Source organism: Momordica charantia (genome assembly GCF_013281855.1).
Source record: "Momordica charantia cultivar OHB3-1 chromosome 4 unlocalized genomic scaffold, Mcharantia_2.0 BLBB01000004.1, whole genome shotgun sequence".
Lineage (NCBI taxonomy): Eukaryota > Viridiplantae > Streptophyta > Magnoliopsida > Cucurbitales > Cucurbitaceae > Momordica > Momordica charantia.
In genome coordinates, this window is record NW_028275162.1 from 17146898 (window position 1) to 17172973 (window position 26076).

General features: G+C 34.8%; 2 protein-coding genes and 1 long non-coding RNA gene across 6 annotated transcripts; 1 reads left to right on the forward strand and 2 right to left on the reverse strand.

The window, feature by feature from the left end:
* The first annotated feature begins 285 nt into the window (after positions 1-285).
* On the forward strand, positions 286-5032 carry LOC111024258 (protein CHUP1, chloroplastic). Of its 4 annotated transcripts, none has more exons than XM_022301910.2 (10): positions 286-499; positions 721-832; positions 920-945; positions 1063-1785; positions 1950-2648; positions 2807-2938; positions 3107-3291; positions 3431-3542; positions 3715-3858; positions 4794-5032. In XM_022301910.2, exons 2-10 carry the CDS (start codon positions 721-723, stop codon positions 4878-4880), a joined length of 2220 nt encoding a protein of 739 aa, XP_022157602.2. In that variant the 5' UTR covers positions 286-499; the 3' UTR covers positions 4881-5032. The 4 variants fall into 4 exon arrangements, with proteins under 4 accessions (XP_022157602.2, XP_022157604.2, XP_087979548.1 ...); XM_022301912.2 differs by having other exon boundaries at positions 286-493; XM_088123422.1 differs by having other exon boundaries at positions 292-436.
* A 1048-nt stretch (positions 5033-6080) lies between these two features.
* On the reverse strand, positions 6081-6779 carry LOC111024259 (protein FAR-RED IMPAIRED RESPONSE 1-like). Its single transcript, XM_022301913.1, has one exon. The coding sequence runs from the start codon at positions 6777-6779 to the stop codon at positions 6081-6083; it is 699 nt and encodes a 232-aa protein (XP_022157605.1).
* A 9813-nt stretch (positions 6780-16592) lies between these two features.
* LOC148211950 (uncharacterized) lies at positions 16593-17333 on the reverse strand. Its single transcript, XR_015790125.1, has 3 exons — positions 17184-17333; positions 17008-17109; positions 16593-16929 (listed from the first exon to the last, which is right to left on the reverse strand). It is a non-coding gene; the product is annotated as an uncharacterized LOC148211950 (long non-coding RNA).
* Between the last annotated feature and the right edge of the window lie 8743 nt (positions 17334-26076).

The window sequence follows — 26076 nt, forward strand, 5'->3', positions numbered from 1 at the left end:
CATTGAAGTATTGTAAGTAGGCACATTTTTAAATAATTGAATAAGAATATTATTTCGGATTTAAATATTCTTCCTTGATAGAAAAGTAATTATCTTTAATAGTCGAGTTATACTCAAATTGATATTTTTCGGCAAGAATATTCACTTCATATCATAAGTTCATATTTTATGTCTCAAAATGCCTTCTTTTCAACATATTTTAACTTTTATTTATGGCAGGTCTTAATATTCAATAAATTAACATATGAAGAACAAACACTTGGCAAATTCATAATCACAAGGAGAAACTAACAGAGATGACAGCGTTGAATCGTCAGCAATTGGAAAAACTCATGTCAGTGGTAGACAAAAAACCCAGCAAGCAGAATGTAATGAAATTATTATTCATTTCCAAAAAGAGAAGAAGAAGACAAAGACACGACCATAACAGAACCTAGTTTGTCGAAGCCTCAATTCTTACTTTTGTTCTTTCTGTCGACTTCCAAGTTTTCTAGTTAAGGTTACTATGTCTTGCATCTCTGTAACATTAGCACAATATGATGTTGAACTAAATTTGATTGTGCCTTGAGAGCTTGTTCTGGAGATTATGATTGTTATGATGCTTTCAATAAATTTAACTACAAGTCCGCTAATATAAGAGGATTAAGAGCCAGTAGATATAGATATGATTTTGCATTTGATTTAAGATGGTTTTTGAAGTTTATGGTTTTGGCACTGCAGATGATCATGACCAAATTGGGTGTCCTGGTTGCTGTTTCAATTGCAGCTTATGCAATTAAGCAGCTCACAATCAGATCATGGAGTTCATCAGCCTTGCCCACCAACTGTTCAGGTTTTGTCCTCACTCAATTTTGCTGATTGGCTCATGCTTATGACTTTTTTACTTCTGTCTCATTTTTGTTTTCTTTATTTGACTCAGAAAATGGAGAAGGCACAGAGAAGAATGTGAGCAGATACCGAAGAATTTTCGTGTTTTGTTTTTACCAAGTTTGAGAGAATCAACTTTGAAATTATTTTGATGCATTTGGTTTTGTACCACTTTTATAATCTTTTGTATGGCAGGGCTTGGATGTAGAAGAACAGAAAGGTAATTCAATAAATGGTGCAGCTAGCCAAGTTAGTGGTAGTTCCTCTGATCCTGAACTTAGAGAGCTTCTACCACGAGATTCTGAAAGTCGGTTGCTTGATTACAACAAGAAAGAAGAAGGCAAAGTGCCTGAATCCCACATGGAAAACAATAAGATTGAGTTGCAAAGATTGCTTAAACTAGTGATGGAATTGGAGGAGAGGAAAGTAAAGCTTGAAGATGAATTGCTAATGTACGACAGATTGAAGGACGGTAAATCCGATGGCACGGAGTTACAAAAGGAGCTTGAGGCCAAGGATGAAGACATGAGTATGCTTAATATCACAATCAGCTCTTTGCAGGCTGAGAGGAAGAAGCTTCAAGAGGAGATAGTGAAGGGAGCATTTATGAAGAAGGAACTAGAGGAGGCAAAGGGCAAGATCAAGGAGCTGCAGAGGCAGCTTCAGCTTGATGCAAACCAAACAAAAGAACATTTATCATCACTCAAACGACGAGTTTCCACTTTGCAGGCAAAAGAGGAAGAGGCCGTCAAGAAAGAAGCTCAACTTTATCGGAAACTGAAAGCGGCGAAGGGATTCGAGTTAGAACTTGGGGAGCTTAAGCAGAAGAATCGACAGCTTCAACGTGAAAAGGAGGAACTAACTTCTAAGCTAGAAGTTATGGAGGCTAGAATCACAACTCTCACTACATTGACAGAGGTTAGTGGCAGCTTAAAGAGCTCATTTTGAGTTTAGAATGTGACAATTCAACAATACATTTCACACTTCTTAATAACTTTTTCTTCAACGGGGAGCTTTGGATGGCATGATGTACTTGTTCTTGAAGGACTAATTTTCTAACTTTGTCCATATGCTGCTTACAGAGTGAAATCATCACTGAGGAAAGAGAGGAGGGCCGAAAGTTAAGGCGGGCAAATGAGGAACTGACTAAGCAACTCGAAGGGCTTCAGATGAATAGGTTTAGTGAAGTTGAAGAGTTAGTGTACCTTCGTTGGGTGAATGCTTGCTTGAGGTATGAGCTTCGAGACAACGAGACATTGGGAGGCGAATCTGCTCTTGATCTGAGTAAGAGTTTAAGTCCAAAGTCGAAAGAGAAGGCAAAACAACTCATGTTAGAGTATGCAGGATTGGGATTTGGACAATTGGAAACAGATCATGAAAGCAACTTTTCCCATCCAACATTCTCTTCTGGGATTGAAGATTTTGACAATACTTCAAGTGGTAGTTCAAGAAGCAGAACCAGTAGTTTCAGATGGAAGGATCCTTTAGAAGCAGCGGTGGCTCATAGTACTGAAACTTTAACAACTCCCTCAGAAGTAAAATTCCAAGTTTCTTCAAGAAACTCTGTCAATTCAGTTGCCACATCATTCCAACCGATGTCTCAATCAGCCGAGGAAAGTGTAAAACAGAAATATTCAGCTTATAAAGAGCATCATAAGTTGAATATAGGGAGAGGGAGAGAGAAGCAGATCAAGGAAAAAGCTGAGAAAGAAAGGGTAAAAAATTCCTGTTACTGGGAACCCGAGTTTGTTCGATTCGATCAAAAATTGATGAAAGCTGAGGTAAAAAATGATGCACCATCTTCATTCTCTTCTACTTATTTGAATGCATTTGTTGCTAGATTGGGAAGATTAAGAACATATATTCATTTCCTTTTGTCTTTTCTTTTTCATAACTCATCTTGGATTTAAGATTGTAAGAGTTGTATGTGCTAAATTAGGTGAAAGCTGATATGGAGACTGAAGGAGATTTGGTTATGCCATTGACAATGGATGTAAAAGCAGTTTCTTTCACCAACATGGAAGATGTCGTCTCATTCGTAATCTGGCTCGACCAAAAAACATCTTCCTTGGTATGCTATTGAATTAACTTCTTTTTTCTCCTAACCCCTTTTGAGTTTAATGTGTCGAGGCTTCATAAATAAAACTAGTATCCATGCACACAAGCGAGGAGTATTAAGAATATATATAAAAGATTAAATATATGGTAACCACACATCTTTTTTTTTTCCATTGATAAGGTTGATGAAAGAGTGATGATTCTCGAGCACTTCGATTGGCCCGAGGGCAAATCAGATGCATTGAGAGAAGCAGCGTTGGAATATCAGAACCTGATGAAACTAGGAGAGGAAGTCTCTTCTTTTGTTGACAGCCCCAAACTCACACGTGAAGTTGCTTTGAAGACAATGCACTCCTTGCTACATAAGTATGCCATGTTTCTCTGATATAATCTATTCTCCTTTGGAAGGAGTTAAGTACCTATAATCATCGGTTTCGATATCGAGTAGAAAGTTTCTTAGTTTCGGTTAGATTGTAACCGTCGTTTGATTCGAGTTGATTGATAGGATGGAGCAGAGTGTCCATGCAGTCTTACGTAATAGGGAGATGGCGATTTCGCAATACGAGGAACTTGGAATTCCAGTTGATTGGTTGTTGGATTCTGGAGTTGTTGGCAAGGTCTGTGAAGGAAAATTTTTTTATGACAATGCATCAAAAGGCATAAGTTTTATGTGTTTGTAGAGAGGCATATAATGAATTCACTTATTTATTATTATTATTTTTAGTATGGCTTTTTATATATTGTATAGCTTTGGATGTAATATTTGTGCACATTAATTTGAAACTGCAGATGAAAGTTTTAAGTGTAGAATTGGCAAGGAAGTACATGAAACGCATACTAAATGAAGTTAATGCACTGAGTGGACCTCACAAAGAACCAAACAGAGAATTTTTGCTGCTGCAAGGAGTGCGTTTTGCTTCTCGTGTTCACCAGGTAACTTTTACTTTTTACTTTTACTTTTTTACTTATACAGGGTGAGTTTGATAATTATTTCGTTTTTCGTTTTTTTTTTTTTTGAAAAATAGTAATTTTTACTCCTTTCCTTTGTAATATACTTTCAAAAATGTTATCAAAACTTCAGTGAAATTTTAAAATGAAAAAAAAAGTACTTTTGTCGTCTTTATTTTTTGAACTTTAAATGTTTTAATTTTTTTCTAGTTTTGGCTTTAGTTTATTTTGGTTCCTATACTTTTAAAACGTTCATTTTAGTCCTCGTACTTTTAAAACGTTTATTTTAGTCCTTATACTTTTGACTTTTGTTCATTTTAGTCTTTGTACTTTCACCGTACGTTTTGGTTCATATACTCTTAAAAAGTGTCCAATTTGGTCTCTACTTGCAAAATTTGAACACAATAGAAATCTTTTAATACACATTTATTGACTACATTTTAATAAACTTAGTGAGTGAAGTGTTGTATTAAAATTATGATCATAAGAAATGAGATAAAAAGTTAAGATGAAAGAAATAAAAGAGTCACTTTCTAGAAGTACATGGACCAAAATTGACGTTTCGAAGATACAAAAACTAATATGAACAAATGTTGAAAATACGGGGACATAATGTTTTTAAAAGTGAGACAAAAATAATATTTAAACCAAGAATTTATTAGTGAATAAGTTTAATTTGAACCGACACAATTCTTCTCTTTTTGCACCCAAATGCAGACTTTCTCAGAAATGAGATGTGTGACTCTTGTACTTACAATCATATGAATTGCTAATTATTAACTATCATAATGTCTCAGACTTTTAATTCATAATCAATCAATGATTATAGTAGTCTTGGTCCACTTAATTATTATGAACACGAAAATTAATGCTGATCAAAATTACACAAACTCAAAATTTTGGGGAAAAAATGTCCTTAGTTTGCAGGAGGCTTTGATGTAGAAAGCATGAAGGCTTTTGAAGAGCTGAGGAATCGTATCCATACAGAAGCAGGACAGAAACAATGAATTGAACATCATATTCTCCTCAGTTTCTTTTTTATTCTTATTCTTTTGAACTTTAGCTAATTACTTTGTAGTTTTAGTAGATTAATCTTCACCAAATTTATGTAATTAGAATAAGATCACATGTTGAATGAGAATGTTAATAATTGATCCCATGTTCTCTCATAAAGAGTAAAAGTTTATTATCATTTAATCAGAACTACAAATCTTATAATTTTTGGAATTTGTAATGGATAGCTAAAATATTGTCATGGTTACCAATATATCAACCAATTTTGAAATTTGTAAATATAGCAAAAATATTTTAAATCTGATTTTTGTATTTTTAGTTATTCTAATTCTACTTTCTCGTATTGATATAGCGGTGGTATATAAAATTAGGTATATCATTTACATATCAGATCAGATATACCATTGGTATATCATTAAAATACTGATTTACCTTGATGTATTACATACTAAGTGTTGATGTCGAAATTTGGTTGGTCTACATGTCCATCGATCGAGGGCAATCAGACAATCGATCGAGGGCAATCAGACAAGTTAACACTAATATTGAAGATGATGAAGATGATATGACTGTGGAAAAAGGGGTGGAATATCTACTTATTGGAGAGTGTACAAAATGAGATGATAATGTTGACATGTTAAGGGAAATTGAGGTTTTTGACCCCACCAATTGTTCAAATTGGATAAATGAACCCTTTTTAAAAAAACCTAATTTTTGACCCCAACTCCCTTTAATTTTAACCTCTCCCCAAGCTAATTTACTATAGTACCCTCATGTTTAAAAATGAAGGGAACTCCCTTCAAGTAAAACCCTAAACCCCATCTCGGACGTTTCCTGGCCCAACAAAAATTTCCACCCGATCTCGGACGTTTCCTTTGTCCTAAAACCCTAAACCCCATCCCGGATTGAACGTTATCTCGGACGTTGGACGAGTCATCCATCCCGGACCTTACGCTTCCAAGACTTTCTCTTCCATTGTTTCGCACTACGAAGTCATCAATCGCAAGGTTAGTGGTCGGGTAGATTATAACAAAATTTTTAGAAACATTTGTTGTTCTGATATCATTATCGGTGCTATCTGAAGCAACCATGTAGATCTAGGGTCATTTTCATGTTGTGCTTATAGGACTGAGAAATTTGGGGAAAAATGAATCTCGGATTCAATCCCATATTCAATCCCGGATGAATTTGGTTCAGGACAGAGTTCGGGATCGAAGCCGGGATCGAAATGACGTTTTGAGTTCCATCTCAGATGTTTGTCCCAGATCGATATCAATCCCGGATGAGGTTGGAATGCCTTTCGCAGCTTTTAGAAATAGTTCCTCGAGTGTCTTCGCATCGACTTTAAATTTTGCTAACAAGTTCGTCTTAATATGTTGTATACAAAAGCAATGAAATTTAGTGGGAAATATCTTGTCAATTGCCTTACAAATGGTTTGATGTCTATCGGAAACGAAAACCAAATTGTTCACTACGCCGAGCGCACCTTTTAATTGAGTCATAAACCATACCCATGATGCTACAGTCTCACCGTCGACAATAGCAAATGCAACTGGGTAAATCTGGTTATTCGCATTCGAACCAAAAGCTGTTAACAATACCCCCCTGAACTTCCCTTTTAGGTGCGCGCCGTCGACAACCAACACTGGTCGAATACAAGCCAGAAACCCTCTAATCAATTGACCCAAAGCCATAAAAACATATTTGAAATATTTTCCATCTTTGAGTTCAAATTCGAAAATAGTACTTGGGTTCATGATTTTTAATGCTTCACCATAAGCTGGTAGTAGACCGTATGACGATGTTGGATCCCCTCTAATAAGTCGAAGTGCTTCTTCATTGGACCGCCAAACTTTGTCATAACTTAAATTCACATCATACTCCTTCCTCATGTCTTGTATTATGTCCTTCGGTCTATACGTGCGAGAGACGTCTGTAAACTTCGCTTGGACAAGATGTTCGACCACCCAACTCTTAGCTTGCCTATGATCCTGTTTCAAAACTCCACCGTTGCATGTATGGATGTTATAATATTTTTTTTATCTTGAACAGATTGCAGTCCCTCAGCTTTGTAGCTCGAAGTCTCCAGGTGCAACTAGTATCAACGCAGCGTAGTATATATAGTTCCGGTGTCGACTTTTTTACTTGAAACTGAAAATTCAGCCGCATTGCAACTAAATGCATTATCAAATACTTCGCCCTCCTTAACATCATTTGTTCCAGAAGACTGTACTATGAGTTGCAACTTCTCATCATTAGGCTGTCCAGTGAGACCATCACACCCTATTTGTCGGACCGCTGCTTCGTCCCTACGAATCTCAGCTTGTACCTGTTCCACATCGGGCTCAGACTCTTCATCAAGTGCATCGTCATAGTCATCATTCACAAATTCTACTTCATAGTCTCCTTCTTCTGACTTTCCCAACGGGTCATATGATTCATCACTTTCATCTTGATTATCATTCCATAATCCCGGCACATTCCAATCACATACCCTGTCATCTCCTAGGTTACATGGAACAACATCTGATTCCAATGGTGTTAAACGCGCTATATCATGACCTAAATGCCCGTAATACGGGTGTGGTTGTTTGGAAGAAAAGGGGTTCGATGATGAGGAAGGAAATGAATGTATCGAATCTGTGGGTCTCTAAAATGGGGAATACAAGCTGTGGGCATACAACTCGAGGACACGTTTTGGCCTACATGATATGAGAAAGAAGGCATGTACGTTTCATTCTCATGTACCTACTTTGGCATAGTAGATATGTATATAGGCAATTCAGATACATCCTCACCAGTTAAAAAAAAATTCAGGTCATTGTCATCAGTTATCTCCATTACACAAACTTTAGTTTTAAAATGATATACGCGTCTAATTATAATATCGAACTGAATGAGATTTATATTACTCAATCTATACACGTGACCTAGAAATTCTCTGTACATGGTTGTACTATCCACTATCAATCCTATAGTGCGACCACCAACATAATTTTTTCACTATCGTTCAATTCTCCACCAAATGTTATGAAAACACGAGGCATCCTGCAAATTGATAAAATCAAGTGAGCTAAGAATATCGTCCAAAAAAAGGTGGTAAAAAAAAAACAAAATACATGTCATCCTGGACCGTCTCGGACCAGTCTTGGTCCGAGACATATCCCGGACCAGTCTTGGTCCGAGACATATCCCGGACCACAGTGCTTCGAGATTGGTCCGGGATGTATCCCGGTTCACTCCCTAACCATCTTTCGATCCGGGATTGAACTTGGATTTGTCCGGGATTGAACATTCAATCCCGGATCTCGAAGCTTCAATCTCAGAAAAATACTTGATCTGGGATACCGACTGCATTTTTTTCTTTTTTTCAAGAAGCCAAATGAAAATGTATGAATGAAAAATATTTCAAATCATTTCAGAAATTTTAATGTTAACGTACCTCTAACTCTTCAAATGTGAAAATGTGGGACAACGATTTTAGATAGTGTGGGGACAATGATCAAACACGTGGCAATGTTTCTTTCTCGGATTTTAAAAAACGTGATCTGTGAGGAGTTTGGATGGTGTGAAAATTTTGGACTGTTTCAAATTCAAAGCATAAGTAAAATATGAGGTTAAAAGTTTGGTGAAATGGTTGGGTGGAAGTTATTGGGGAAGTTAATTAAGGGTATATTCGTCTTTTCACTAAAGGTGGGTTCAAAATTAAGTAGAGGTGGAGTCAAAAATTAGGTTTTTTTAAAAGGGGTTCATTTATCCAATTTGAACTATTGGTGGGGTCAAAAACCTCAATTTCCCACATGTTAGATTGATGGAAAGTCAACTCTTGGGTTCTTAGCAAGGTTGTATCTAGATATTTTAGCAATTTCAATGTTTAATGCCACTTTTAAGTCTACATTTAATACTAGTAGGAGAGTAATAGATTTTTTTCGCTAGCTCCACATTGCTCTATCTACCGTTGAGGCAGTTATTTGTGAGCAAAATTGACTATGCTCAAATGCTATCGGTGTTGTAGATTTCAAAAAGTGAAAGATTAGGAAGCAACAAACAATAACATGGACAAGTCTAACAAGGAGAAACAAAATGCTTCTTGAATTTTGAATATTACTGTTAAATATTTGCATATGACTTAAACTTATAATTTATTTTGGAAATTAACTACGGTTGTTTAGGTTGGGGTAGAGGTTCGAACTAAGGTCATGAATAGGTGCCTTAACCATTTGAGTTATACTCGATTTGGCGTACCAAAACTATTGTTGCTTAGATTTATGATATTATTGTAACTTTTAGATTTTGTTATGGACCTAGACTTATTAATTGACTTATTGACCTTTGATTTTGTTATAAATGTATTATTATATTATTATTGGATAATTGTTCTTTTAAAGATATACCTAAGGTCTCCCCCAATAATTTTGAGAAAATCAACAAATGGTTTATTGGATTGGATGAATTCATAATTAAATATTTTATTTTTAAAAAATAAACATTGTTGACTGAAAATTGCGAAAGAGAAGTAAGGAATAAGAGTAGGATGGTAAAAAAGTTCAATTACCATAATATAATTATAAAAATTGAGGGACAAAAGAAAAAGAAAAATTAGAAATTCATATAGCCGACCTGAATCGATAGAAAATCACCCCAAACCGAAGGAAAACAGATAAACTGACAAAAAACCAGCAAAAGCTAGCTTGAATCGCGCTAATCGGTTACCCGCTGGACCAAACCAATAAACCAACGGTTTATCAATTAGGTGCGGTTCGACTTTCAATTTCTAGCACTTTGGATCTAATTCCTGTTATTTTGTAATTTCTAATCGTTTGGCTTCGATTTTTGCTCCATAATCAAGCCAAATCAACCCGCTTGCACCCCTAATTAATTCATTGGTACTGATTGTTAATCACAATTAGTAGCATCGTCTATTGGCGGTTGTAGTTGTACTATGCATGGACACTTAATTAATAAAGAATTAAGTATAATCAGGAATGTGTTTGGTTGGTGTTCTGAAAATAGAAATATAAAAACAAGAAATTCAATGAAAAATAAAGTTGTATTTCATTTTTTTTTTATGTTTTCAAATATGTGTTTGGTATCAAATTTAGACATTGAATTTTAATTAAAAAATTTGTTAAAAAGTGTTCAGAACTATATTTATATACTATAGTTGTAATCGTAAACGAACAGTCTACCGCTCCACACACCTCCAAGCTCTCGCCGTCTGTCATGCCTTCAGTTTAACGACTCAAATTACTCCAATACGTTGCATTATGTTTGAATGATTGTCATCTGTAGCAGCAACCCACAATGGAATATATGGAAGAAAGTCATTGAATGCAATTCAATGACATCTCCATCTCATAATTGAATGTATGCAATCAGATCAACTTTGAATGCAATTAAATTTTGCCAAGGATATATCAATCACGTCTCCTCTTCCATCACACTGATGCATGTTTTAAGCCTCCATCTTGCGATAATCTAGTATCAATTAAACTCTTCAATTAATGACTGTAAGTAAACGTCGATATACTTTCCAGGTGACTTTGACCCAGGAATAAGCAATGACATTAATAAATTACTTTCCTTCATGTACTTACAAGGAGGCAAATTGTATGGAACAAGTACCACTGGCCACATGCTATACGAATTGTTCGTATTCCCAAACGGATTAAATCCATATGAAGCTAGTCCCAAACGGACATTTCGTGGGTCTAAAGCAAATCGAGGAAATGTGCTATCTAGATGCTTCTACCCCAAAGCGTCAGCTGGATGTCGTAAGATACCCTCTGTCTCAACTCTTTTTTCTTTATGTCACCTCATTTCAGAAACGAAATGTTTTGAAGAAAAGAACTGTTTCAATCTTGGTATTAATGGAAAATGTCGTAACACTTTTTTGGGGACTTATGAAGCTTTTCCATCACTGTTTTTATAATGAGATTCACCACATTTTGGACAACTTTGACATTCAGAATATTTTTTCTTGAATAATATACCGTCATACTTACAGGCATGTATGGACTCGTATGGACTCATATGAAAGTCGTAAATCACGCAGTCTCCTTTTAGCCTCGTATGATGTATTAGGTATAGATGCATCTATCGTAAATGTTTCATTTAATAATTCAAGTAACATATCAACAATTTATTACTCCAATTGTTAATGATCTTGATATGCATCAGCTTTACTAAAAAATTAAATGATGAAAATTTTGTACAAGTTGGGTACAATTGACTACGCGCTTCATTGAACAACTGCTCGAAATTGTTAGACGTGTCATTTCCATGTTCGTTTGGGGACGTCTCAAAACAAAATTGTTCACCTTCTACATTTTTTTCTACCATGGGGCACTATAAATCATTGAGAAGTCCAGACATATCACCATCCTCATTATAAATAACATTGTGTTCTCTACTTAATTCATTGTGCGAAGTAGTTTCACGTCTTGTATAACAACTTGAAGGGATTAGTTCCTCTCGATGGTATATCCATTGAGTATATGAATGTGATATTCCATTTATAAACAAATGTCTTTCTACTCTATCAATTGAAAACCACTTTACATTCATACAATATCTACATGGGCATCTTGTTTTTCCCGTATTGTTGACGTGAAGTTTTGCCAATTCTATGAAATGTTTTACTCCTTGAACATACTCGGGCGAGAATCTATCCCTAACCTTAATCCAATCCTTATTCATTCTCGATGATAATACTCTTTAAAAAACCTCCAATTCAGTATAAATGGTCAATGTTGAATCCTAAAAGAATCAAAACAAAAGATTAGGTTCATTTTGTCATCAACCTAAGGATATTTTGAAAATAGAAATATCTAAAATTTGTTTTCAAAGTGAGACGAGGATGCAAGGGTGTGGTCATTATTGTCGATTATGAGTGTTGTAGTTAAAAGTAGGAGAGTTTGAAAGTATTATTGAGGACTTAGATATATTCCTAAGATATGACCACTAAAAAAATAACTGAAATATACTTATAGAGGTCGTCTAAAAATCTAGACCAACATTGCTCACAACCAAAATAACGAATTCATAATTCATTATAAATTCAAAACTAACAACAATAACATCACAAAGAACACATATAAATAAAACAATCATGCGCACAAGCATCGACTAATTTAAGTATAAATAAAACAATCATACTTACAAAGCCAATAAATTAAATCAAACAAAAAAAATTTAAACATCTCGCAACCAAAAAAACTATGTCAAAATCAAACAATTAAAAACTTTTATATTTTCTCAAATAACTCATTTCACAATTTCTCCAATAACTCATATAAAACATCAACTACTATACAAAATATAACTCAAGCATGTGTTCAAGATTACAAAACATCAACTTCACAATTTCTCCAATAACTCATATAAAACATTACAATTTATAAAATAAAATTCACAATTTCTCACGTAGCATTCAGAATTTCCCAAATATAATTTACAATTTCTCAAATTACCCAAGCTTGTGTTCAAGATTAAAAAAAACAAAATAATATACATAAATATAATATTTTAAAAATAATCCAAATAACCTAAATAAATATAATATTATATTATAAAAAATAGCATAAATAAAGTAAATAAAAATAAAATAAATAAACCCTAATTGGCTGTTGACACGGCGGAGGTGAGCGGGCAGCGGCGGGCGAGCAGCGGCTGTTGGAGCAACTAGGAGCGGTGGGCGACGGATCCGAAGATGAAATAGGGGAGGTCAAGAGGAAGATTGATGGAGGGCGGCAGAACTGGAGGTGAGCGGCGGCGGCAGCGGCAGACGTCTAGAGGTCGACCGGCGACAGCGACGGACGGCTGGGGGTTGGAGATCTGAAAATCGGAGGGGGGTGGGGGTGGGGGGGCGAGAGAGATGAGAGGAAGAGAAATGGAGAAATGAGGGGAAATTGGATTTTTAGGGCACCTTTAGGCAACGAATTTAAAGTCATCGCCAAAGGTAAAAATTTCGTGGCCAAAAGCTAATTTAAATTTATCCTTTGGCGATGAAATCACGGTTTCGTCGTCGAAAATGCCCGCCAAAATATTTGGCAATGAAAATAAATGCATTTCGGCGACGAAATGCAAACTTCGTTGTCGAAAGGAGACGTTTCGGCGATGAAATGAAGCTTTCGTTGCCAAAACCGCTTTAATTTTCAGAATTTCGTCGCCGAAACCTACTTTAGGGTGACCAATATTAATTTGGTCGCCAAACCGCGTAATTTTCGGCGACGAAATGTTAATTTCGCCGCCGAAAATCGGTCTAGGGCAACAGAATGGTGGTTTATGGCGACAAAATGTAATCTTGTCTCGAAACTCTCAATATCGGGGACGAAAATTTATGTGGTGGCCAAAGATGACCTTTAGCGACGAAATTAGCTTCGATCGCCGAAGATTCCGTCACCATAAGTCAAAATTCTTGTAGTACATGTTAAGGATGTTTTAATTGTTCCAAACAACAAGAGGAACTTGATCTCAGTTAATAAACTAACCAATGATAACAATTGTAGGGAAATTACAAACTCGAAGTACCATGTTAAACTTATAGGATGTTTTAATTGTTCCAAACAACAAGAAGTACTTGATCTTAGTTAATAGACTAACCAATGATAACAATTGTTTTATAATTTTTCATGCTTATGGTTTTGTTGTGAAGAACAAGCAGGGGAAACACTTGCAAGGGGACTAAGCAAAATGACCTATATGCCTTGGATTCGACGAAGCCGATGCAAACAACTAATATGCATAATGCACTTACTACTACTACTTTAAATAAAGTGCCTATCTTTCTTTGGCATAAGCGTATAGGACATTTGAATGATTTAGCTATTAATCATTTAGATAATAATGAGTTGATTCATGTATCAAATTGGAGAAAAGCTGAAAATGTGTGAAACTTGCCAACTGAGCAAGAGTTGTAAGCTACCTTTCTCGTTAAATGATAAGTCAAACATTTTTCCTTTTGATAAAATCCAATTATGATTATGAGGTCTTGCATCTATTTTATCTTGTCAAAGCTTTAAATATTATGCTAGTTTTGTGGATGATTATTTTAGATTTACTTGGATTTATCCATTAAAAGGAAAAGATGAGCTCATGGAATGCTTCATCAAATTTGAGAAAATGGTGGAAACATAGTTTGAAAGGAAAATAAAGGTATTTTAGTCCAATAGAGTAGGTGAGTTTACTTCTCTAAAGTTAAAATACTTGCTAGATCAAAAAGGTATAGTGCATAATATGTCATGTGCTCACACACCCCACAAAATAGAGTGGTTGAAAGGATACATAGGTACATAGTTGAGACTGGACTAGCCTTAATTTTTCAATCCAACATTCTCCTAAAATATTGGGTAGATGCTTTCGTTACATCCACCTTTCTTATTCATAGAATGCCCTCCAAAACCCTTGAGATGAAATCTCCCTTGAAATACCAAGTTAAGCATAAGTTTGCTAAGAAAACTTATCCATGTGTGTTTGTTGGCTATAGTACTCATCATAAGGGATATAGATGCATTGACCCTACTACTAATCGTATTTATATATTAAGGCATGTTATATTTGATGAAGAATATATACGATTTGTAAAAAAATCAACACACATCACACAAAAACAATATACTTTAGAAGTCACCACTTTTTTAGATGCAGGAATTGAAGAATCAATACATCATTGGTGTTCATATCAACCTCAAGCTTCTTCTAATCTTACATTGGAAACAACCAACTGAAAAAATCAAAGCACAAAAGGTCAAGCTGCCATGTTGAGAAAAATGTCCCTCCTTGAAAATGATTTCCACAGTAGCAACATTAAGTCAAATGGCCAAATTAGTAGTTGTGAAGATTGTAGCAGAAAGGGTGAACCAACTTCAACAACAACTAATGCAACTCCAGATCAGGAACGGGACAAGATAGTGAAGATGAGAAAGTATTAGTTTCAAAACAAACAACAACTGAACAAGAGATAGAATCAATATCTACTGATGCTGAACCAACAACATATCACATTGGCTCACTCGTGAATAAGCAATCTCATCCCTCAACTCAAATTGGATTAAGAGATTTACTTAATATAAGTAATTTTTTATCCATTGATTTACCTTTTGACAGTAATCACTACAAAAAAAAATGACACTCGGCGACGAAAATATTTCGTCGCTGATGTAGTATTTTTGTCACCAAATACGTTCAGCGATGAAAAGTAGAATGTCGCGCGTCTTGTCGCTGAATAAATGTCGCTACTGGACATCAGCGACGAAATTGCGCGCGTCGCAATGTTTTGCGACGAAAATTTTGTTTCGTCGCGGCGACGGAACGTCATTTTGTCCCTACAACGACGAAGCAATTTTCGTCACTGCAGTGACGAAAATCCGTTTCGTCGCTACGGCGAAGAAAACGTTTTTCGTCACTGCAGCGACGAAGTACTTTTCGTCTTTGCAGTGACGAAAATGACGTTTTCGTCACTTGAAGTAATAGAAATCGTCGCTGGTTTGGTTTTGTGGCGAAAATGTTTCATCGCTAAATTTTTTTTTCCATACTAATTTTAGCTCTTTGTTATTTTCTTAGTGTGACGTTATGCAATTTCGTCGCTAAATATAGCGAAGCTTTCAGTATTTCGTCGCTAGCAAATAAAAACTCCAACTTTTCTATGTACCCTACAATATTACTTCCTGCAATTTTAAAAAATATAATCAATGATAATAGAAGTGAAATAAAATGATATTAAATTTCAAAATTAAGACAATGTGTACAATGTGAAAACATAAATAAGAAAGGTACATATTCACTATAAGAAAACATACGTAATCATCGTTACATATTTTTTTCAGATCTTCAAGCATCACGATCAACAAAAGATCATGTTTTCAATCCTGCACAAATAGTTTCATTTGAGCAACATTATTAGCAAACTAAAAATACAATCCTTCATAAAAAAAACACTAACAATAGCATATCTAACTTTAATATTCAGACCCCCAATAATAGTTCAAGCAAAAACACCTCCAATGAAATTTTACCAAATACATAGACCCAAACATAGATAAATTACAATGCACATTCACAACAAAATCAATACCTCTCCAAATAAAAAAAATGCATACCCACATTTCAATCTCCCACATCAATGCACCCTCCTACAAATGCACACTTCATCTCCTCAAACTACAAAATCCTCAAACTACAACATCAAAGTTTCAAGCTCCCAACAATAGTTGAAGTAAAAACACCTTCAATCTAAAACTTCACCAAATACATAAATTCAAACATAGATTCAATACCAATACACATTCATAACAAAGTCAATACACCGTCCCCACACACTCCACCCCCATACTACAACAGCAAAGTCTCAAACTTTCAACAACATTTAAAGCAAAAGTAGATTCAATACTCTTCAATCTCCAAGATCAATGCATACTCCACCCTTCAAACTATAGCATCAAAGCACAACCTCCAACAAAAATTAATCAAAACCCCCCTCCCGCCCCCCCCCCTGCATTCTTACAAATGCACACTCAACCTCATCAAACTATAATATCAAATTAGTTTCAAGCTCCCAACAATTGTTTAAGCAACAACACCCACAATCAACACATCAAAGTATCAAGATCCAAGAACAGTATCAAAATAGTATCATATGCAAAATCTAAGACTTCATCAAATACACATACTCAAACATAGATAAATTACAATTTTTCTTACCTTGTTCAACGATGAACTTCCTCCTCCTTCAGTAAATCTTCGAAAAAGTTCTTCCATACTGTCAAACCTTCTTTCATACTCTTGACGTTGCATTTCAAACAACTTCTGGGTTCCCTGGTGTTGAGTTTGCAATAACTCTTCATTTTTTGCCAGTCTAGCCTCCAAAGCATGAACATATTCCTGTGAGTATCCTCCTGCTTGTTTCTGACTTGGTGGCTTTGGACCGTACCCCATCCCTTTCGTGTATGATGATCGCTTTCTAAGCACTGTTTCCATCGCATCTTGCTCACTTAATTCTTTATCTTCTTCCTTCGTTTTTTCTACCAACTCCACCATTTTTTCCTACCACAATAAATATATTAAGTTAGAATTTTGAATAAATATTAACATTTACTTTATGTTATTAAAATGAGTACTTACATGTGCAATACGAGCGGCTTCGTCGGTCCAACCCTTCGTCGGATGGCAGTGTGTTGTGAAGAACAAATCGAAAGGGCTCAAATACGTCCCATCTTCCTTTTTCTATTACAATAAATTAGTTAATAATAATAACAATTAAGACATATATTATACTATCAGAAACAACAACTTCGTACCTTATCTTCGCGATGGGATAAAAATGATTTCGGGCCAGCGCGATGATTAAAGGGTAGTTTACTCTGACTAACTTTGTTTCTCGCTAACTTTGCCTACAACAAGAATACATATATATCATTATTTCTAATTATTAGTAATCAACTTCAGTTATTTGTTACCTTTCATTCACTAGTTTCTCATCTATCACACAGCATATATCCAAACTTCTGGTGTAATTTGTCCATATAGTCGATGTCGAGCCGTTTCAGCATCTTCGAAATCACGATAGTACCTATGTAAGCGGTGTCGATAATCTTTGTAACGGGTTCCGATCTCGTACTTGATATAATCATAGTGATGTTTAACATGGAGGTCCACCTCAAATTTATTCTGCATATGTAAACCAATGAAAATAGATAACATCACATTCATTTTACCAAACTACAAGATAAATAGATACATAATAACAAATCTTACCAACAAAAATTGAATGATGGTATTATATGTATGATCTGAAATGTCTTTTTTCTTCGTAATGTCTAAAGGTACATTCCAACGCGTCAGACGACCGATCTCACTATTGAATAAACTAGCAAGACAGCCCACAGGTTTGCGAGCTTCAGCGGTCCACGAAATTGATATGGGATGATTTTGTGCAACTATATGTTCACTTTTTCCATTATATTGTTTACTTCTGCGCCAAGGATGATTTTGTGCTAAGAATCGACGATATCCCATATAGCATATCTTACTATGTAATTTGTCCGATGAAATATCTTCATTACATACTGGACATGCCTTATAGCCTTTCGTACTCCATCCTGAAAGATTTCCATAAGCTGAAAAGTCATTGATTGTCCACATCAAAGCTGCACGAAGTCGAAAGTTCTGACTACTACATACATCATACGTATCAACACCGGTAAACCATAATTGTTTCAATTCGTTTATCAATGGTTGCAAATAAACGTCTATATCCTTTCCTAGAGCTTTGGACCTGGTATGAGTAATGACATGAACTAAAACGATTCCTTCATGCATTTCCACGGGGGCAAGTTATATGGAATTAATATTACTAGCCACGTACTATATGATACATGCATGTTTCCAAATGGATTAAATCCATCAGTGGCCAAGGCTAATCTTACATTCCTTGAATTCCTGGCAAACCAAGAATATTGTTTATCAAACTACTTCCACGCCTCACCATCAGTTGGACGTCGTAAAACCCCTTCTACGTCTAGTATTCTTTCCTTATGCCATCTCATTTCATTTGACGTATGCTTAGACAGATATAATCTTTGCAATCGAGGTATCAACGGGAAATGCCTTAGAACTTTGTGTGGAATCTTTTTTCCTTTCCCTTTGTCTGTTTTGTAACAAGGTTCGTTACATTGTGGACAGACATCAGCTTGCTCATTATCTTTCCAAAATAAGATACAATCATTCTTGCAAGCATGTATTTTTTCATATCTTAAGCCCAAAATGCGTAATATCTTCTTTGCACCATAATACGACTCTGGAATTTTACAATCATTAGGAAGGGCTTCTTTAAGTAATTGCAACAACATATCAAATGACTTATTACTCCATAGATTAAGTACTTTAATATGCATTAACTTACCATGAATGTTAGTAACGGAAATTTCGTACATCTAGGGTATAATTCTTGGTCAAGTTCATTAAGCATGGATTGAAACTTGGTATTTTGAGTTTGTCTATTGTGATTACTTGATTCACCCCTAACTGACTGTCCTTCTTCATTAGACTCAGTGTATCTCTCATTTGTCAAATCATTTAACATTTCACTAATTCCTTGTTCCTGACCTATGTTTTGGTCCAAGTTTGTACGTATTCTCTTAGAATGCAGTTCTCTAGTTTCACCATGGAAAATCCATATCCTATAATAAGGATACATTCCATACAAGTACAAATGACCTTCGACATCACATGGTCGTTTCCATTGGAAATTTCGATATTTCCTACATGGACAACGTGTGAACCCTCTTTTATCGAGATGCTTCTTTGCTAATTGAACAAATGACCTAATTCCTTCGGTATATTCTTTGCTTAACCTATCCAGATTTCTTATCCAACTTTTATCCATAATTCTTACTATTCAAAAGTAATAATACAAATAATTATAAACATAATTAAACAAGTGAAAGTACAAACTTATAATAAAATAACAATCATAACACATAAACTCATAACAGATCGGGATACATATTTGGAACTCAGGAATTCAGAACGAAACCTAGGTGCATGTAGGTAACAAGAATAGATTGGGATACATATTATGTGCATGCCCATCTAAAAACAAGAAAGACAATAAAAGTTGCATAAACAAGGAGCAATCAAGCAACAATTGGGTCAATGACAAAACCTAAAATAAAGCAGATTCTCAAAGTGCAAAAACATAATTGGAGGCAATCTCACCATGCAAAAACATTACTGTAAACAAACAACACGCCTATTTTAAACAACAACATAACTAAATCAAAACAAATATATGACTAATTCAACTACTTTTAATTAACATACTCACGCAGCTGCACCTCTCAAGGAGACGGCAAAGAAAAATCCCCCAATTGCTTCTCTATCCCTCAATGGGTGTGGCTACAAAATCAAAATTCAATAGTCAATCAAACAAATCAAACATAAGTGTTTCTTGCACAATGATCGCTCTAATCAGCAATCAACATGTTTATTTTTCAATCCATGTGCATACGATGTCACTCTCCCAAGTCATTGTGGGTAATTAATGACACATTTTCTTAAAGTACATTTTCTTCCAAAAAAAAACATTTCAGACTCGAAACCAAATTGCAGCTAAATTAAACATCTTGTAGACTACAAATAATAAAATATTGGAACATTTCGAATAACTAAAGAACTAAGAATATAATTAACCTAACACAAAGTATAAAATTCTAAGTCATCTAATTTTTAAACATCTCATTCCCAAAACTTAATGCATCCATTTCCGCATATCCTAAAACTCTAAAATAATTCAAAGCATATAAGGGCACAATTGGTACTAACTAGATAGAACACAGCTAGCTATGAAATTAGTGAAATAAGTTCACAACGAATCTGATAAAATTACTGAAACACTACCAACAGTCTACCGTAATTGTCAATCTTGCAGAGAAAAGGGATATCTAAAACTATTACAATTTGGTCATTCGTGATTTAGAATAAAACGCATAAAGAGACTTTCCATGCAAGATGTACAGGCCCAGCAATTAGAATACAATAAACTAAAATCAAGAGCAGAGCATTCATTACCCTCAATCAAAAGCTAGTGTTGTGGTGGTTTCCATCCATTTTTAGTCCGATTCAAATTAGCCAATTCTTTTTGCTTCTTTGTTTTAAATAATAAATCGAGTTTTCATTTTGTGAGATTAAAAAATAAACAAGGTGAGAACACCCAAAAATAACATTAACCATGTATCTCAGCTAAGGCAAACACTATCACAACCTAAAAAAACTCATTCAAATATACAATTTTTGGAAAAGTCATATAAATACAGTTTTATAGTAAGACTGTAACAGAGAGACTTACAAAATGTTTTAAAGTAAAAGCTAAAAATTAAATGAACAACAAATGAACCTAAATTGAAATTGAGGCGGACACTGAAACTGCAAATTGGAGGAAGAAAGAACAAATTGCAACAGAAAAAAAAACAAGAGCAAAATAATCAATGAAGCTTAAATTAAAGAAAAAGAGGAAAATAGAATAGATATATATAAGAAGATTTAGAGATGGGAAAATGGATAAAATGGTGAACCTGATTTGGAAGAGAACACAGAGAGTGAGAAGAATGAAGAGCAAACGAAGGCGACGCACGACAGGAGCGGCGGCGGCGACAGTAGAGGGGGTTCGGTCCGCAGTGATTTTGGGGAAAACAGAAAGGTAGGGAAGAAGAGAAATGTGGGGAAGAAAGGGCTGAGAGGCGCTTGGTTTAGGGCGCTAAGCGACGGCGCGGGGGGGGGGGGGCAACAATTTGGTTTTGGGGGAAAACAAAAATGTGGGGAAGACGGGCTGAGCCCGATTTAGGGCAATGGCTGAGCGACGAAATTACAGCCAACAACGTCGTTTGGCTTTAAAACGCTGGCCAAACGACGTCATTCGTTTAGAAGATGGGCAATGGACCTTATACTTTGATGAATCATCCACAGCCAAGGAAGAAAGTGGTGTAGGAATCGTTTTTGAAATCATCAAAAGGAGAGTCCACATCTTTATCGTTTTAATTTTTGTTTCCATGCTCTAATAACAGTGAAGAATATGAGACCTTAGCGATAGGGTTGTCTATCGCTAAAGAAATGAAGATCAAGAAGTTCAAAGTGGTTGGTGACTCTAATTTGGCGGTTCGACAGACAGATGGGACATTCGCACTGAAGGAGATTTCCCTAGCACCTTATCAGTTCCTTGTGCTGAAGCTGTGTTATGAAATTGATGTGGAATTAACCCATGTCAACAGGTCTACCAATCGACATGCTGATTCTTTGGCCACTCTAGCTTCAAATTTCGTCGCTACAATAAGCGACGAAAAGTTTGTGCGTCGCATTTTAAGCGAAGAAAAACATTTCGTCGCATTTAATAGCGACGAAAGTCATTTGTGTCGCTTATAATGCGACGAAAAAAAATTCGTCTCTTGCTTTCGTCGCTGAATCCAATAATTGTTGTAGTGAATATAGAATCTTTAAATGCAAAAAACAACCACCAATGTAGCCACCAATCGAAGATAGTACTGAAATATTATCTACATATCCGATGATAACTAGGCTGAAGTCAAAACAACTTGTCTCTAGCATAGAACAATAGAACAAGTCCTTTATAGCTAGCACAACAACTCTTGAACCAAAAACCTTTAGCACTTCAAAGTCCTACATGGAAGAAAGCAATGGAGGAAGAAATCTAAGCGCTTCGTGACAATAAAACTTGGAAGCTTGTTCCACAACTCCCCAACACAAACACAGTTGGATCCAAATGGATTTTTAAAACTAAATTCAAAGAAGATGGCTCGATAGAGAGATATAAGGCTAGGCTAGTGGCATGAAGCTTCTCACAAGTAGAAGATTTTGATTATGAAGAAACTTTTAGTCCAGACATAAAGTCTACAACGATTCGATTGGTACTGACACTAGTTGCATCACTCAAATGGCTACTCAAGCAACTAGATGTAAAAAATGCCTTCTTGCTTGGACATATAAAAGAGAAGGTTTGTCTCAACCACCACATTTTTCTAACCCTAACTGTCCAAATCATGTATGCATGCTAAAAAGATCATTGTACGGTCTTAAAAAAGAACCACGAGCATAGTTTAATAGATTATATGTATTCTTAATTAGTATAGGATTCACATGTAGTATTTCTAATCCATCTTTCTTTTTATCTTTAAGCAAAACATTGTATTAGTTCTTATGCTCATATATGTGAATCACATCATTCTCATTGGCAACATCCATACTTTTATCATGAAATTAGTAACAAAATTGAGTACTAAGTTCAACCATTGTACTTTGAGTTTTGACTCAAAATACTTTGATTTTCGTAATTATCAACTAAGTATTTACTTGAATTTAAAACAATATTAATTAATTTTTTAATACATATGTTATAAATGATGTATTATTATTCTACAATATTATATAATTTATAATTTTATTGTATTTTATAATTTATAATTTAATAAAAATAAATGAGTTTATAATCAGAAATAATATATTTATCAAAGTTTTCTTTTTTAATCTTTGTTAACATAATTTTGCAATTTAAAGTTTCAAATAAAAAATCGAAAAACACTGGAAGCGTAAAAATACTGTTTTTAGAATTTCCACTATTTTGCTCACAGTATTGGAAAACAGTGACATGTTTACTTTAATATTATACCCAAAAGCTATGGTATATCTTATCATTTTATATATTCTTAGCAACATCTCCCTCTTTTGCTTCTCTACACTCTTGCTTTATTTTTCGTTTTTTTTTCAATTATATCTCGAAATCATTAGAATCTTGGGAAGGTTGGCGATCTCTTGTTTGGACTATATCACTAGCCAATTGAGCCTAATCTTCTTGAAATTCTCGAACTTCTCTAACATAATAGCTTTGGTGGACATATCTGCTGATTGATCGTTAATGTAATAGTCTCATGATAGTCAACACCAGGTTATTGGGAATGGTCTTTTGCGACTAGGTGAGCTTTACGCTTCTGAATGGAACCATTCTTCTTTGAATTTGTTCTTAAAACCCTTTTAAGCCAATTTCTTTCTTTTCCTAGAGGTAAGTTTTGAAGCTCCCATGCCATATTTCTTTCAATGTTCATTTCTTCATCCATAATTTTGATCCAACCTTCTTTTACTACATCATCAAAAAATTTTGGCTCACAAGCAAACATGGTAAAATGTTCACTTGGAGCATAAATATCTTGCAAATACCTCATTCTTCTTGGGGGCAATTGTGATCTATTTTGATTTGAAGTAGCTTCAACTGATGATATCGTGTAGGAGTTGACAGAGAACTCATTGGTGAGCTATTTTTATTTGAAGTAGCTCTTTTTTTTTATTTATTCTTTTTATCGAACTTCTATCTTTTCTGGGAAGGAATTAGAGAATAAGTAGGATGACGACAAACTTTGAAGTGATTAACAATAGACTTCTTCTTATTCTACGCTTTGAAAAGAGTTTTGTCTTAAAGTGCTTTTGTACGACATTGATTGAAGATATAAACAGTTATATTAACAGCTTCTACCCACAAATTATTTGGAAGACCTTTGGTCTTGAACATGCTTCGTACCATTTCCACAATGGTTCAATTCTTCCTTTCAGCAACACCATTTTGTTGTGGACTATGACAAACTGTGAGTTGCCTCATTATGCAATTATCCTTGCAGCCACAAATGACTTGTAAATTAACATGCCTACCTGATATGTTCTCAAATTTTTTTTACTTTTTTGCCACTTTGATTTCCTACAAGGCTTTGAATTGGAGAAAAGAAGCAAAAGTCTATAATTTTTCATCAAGGAAATAAATCAATGTAATTCTTGTAAAAGATTCACATATATCTGCATCGATCAACTTTGTTCTCAAAACATCTTTATTTAGTGGCGTTCTTGTGGGACCACATGTATCTGGATGGATCAACTCTAGTCGAGATTTAGCTCTCCACGAAGTTTTAAGGAAAGTAAGTCTATGTATTTTCCCTTAGATGCAACCTTGGTGTACCTTTCTATTATCTTTAATTTTGGGGAGACCAATCAACATATTTTTCTGATTTAGTATAAGAAGATCTTCAGCAAAGATGACCATACCTTGTAATCATGTTCAATTTTATTCTTTCATCTTTACTGTCATGTACAATGGGGAACAAGACTTCTTCATAGTTTATGAAATTTCCCTAAGCAGTCATGTGTACAGCAGGAAATAAAGCTTCTTCATAGTCTTCTTTGAGTAAAGATGACCATGCCTCAATACTTTTCCTTCAGCTTTCTATATCTTGCTATTGTCTAACTGCATAGTCTTTTTCAATAATTTCCCAAAGATTTCAAGAAATACAAATTATCTCCATTTAACTTTCTCAATATTCATAGTGCTCTCCATCAAATACCGGAACTTGATTCATTGGGGAGAGTAAAGAATTTCTAGAATACAACTAGTAGTCATGTTCAATTTTAAGATCACTCTCTAATATCAAATTGTCGCAGAAGAAAGTAGGTCAAAACTAGAAAAATATGGAGAAAATTTCTTTTATTGAGAGTACTTTGGCTGTTTACTCAATTGGAGCTTGATTGCTTACAAGAGGGGGAGAACACCTCTATTTATATGTGTTTAGGAAGAACCGTAACATTAATGTCATAGGTAATTGATATTTATGAAATTACATGAATCTTTCGCATCCCAAGAAGGTCACTTTAGATTAACTAAAATCTTATTCATTATACAACTTACATTTAACACATATCTTAGAAATTACAAATTAACTTTCAACAAGTTCAACACCAATAGTTTTCCTTTTTAAGATTAAAGTAATAGAAAATGGAAGAATTTGAAACTAAGAATTGATATTTTGAATGATGTTTTTTTTTGCGTTCAACAATATACGAGTGAGATTCGAATAATATCTGACCTTTTGATCAATGATACATGCCTAACTAGTTCAACTATGCTCCAAATTTTCGATGAATCCTTACCCGGAACAAATATCAATAACTTGATTGTTTACCTAACCAAGCATTTGGAATTCTAAAAGCTGTGAAAATAGAACCAACAATTAGTACTTTTTTTTAACCAAAAAAAAAAAAAGGACTGTACATTAATGAACCTTTTGGTTTTTGCGTAAGCACTTTTGAGATTGAACTTGACCTTTGAAACCTTCTTTCCGCCATAGTTCTTTCTTTTTCAATAAAACAAAAGTCTTGAGGAAAATCATTTGGCTATCACTAGCAAATTAGTGCCCCAAACAACAAATCCTATGCACTGCAGAGGCCATTCCCAGTTGAAGATTACAATGCGAAAACGCACTACAAAAGCAAAGCACAGCCGCAGGCCATGTTTTGGTTCACATTATTATTATTATTATTATAGCATTCCCCCACCAACACAAAAATTCTCTCTCTCTCTCTCTCTCACTATTCTATCACTCTCTCTCTCTTTTGCCTTCTTCCCTCGCCCATCTTAATCATTTCCACCACTATCCATCACTCTATATCGCCATCAAAACATCTCAAAAAAAAGTAAAATCTTCCTTTCCCCTCCTCTATCTAATTATAATCATGTGGAAAAGTATTAAACCCTACTTATGTTTGTAAATATTTCTTTTATATACGTGTGTTCGGTGTTAAGGATCCCATATTGATAAGATAAGAGATCTAACAAAAGTTTATAATATGAATGGGTTACTCCACTCA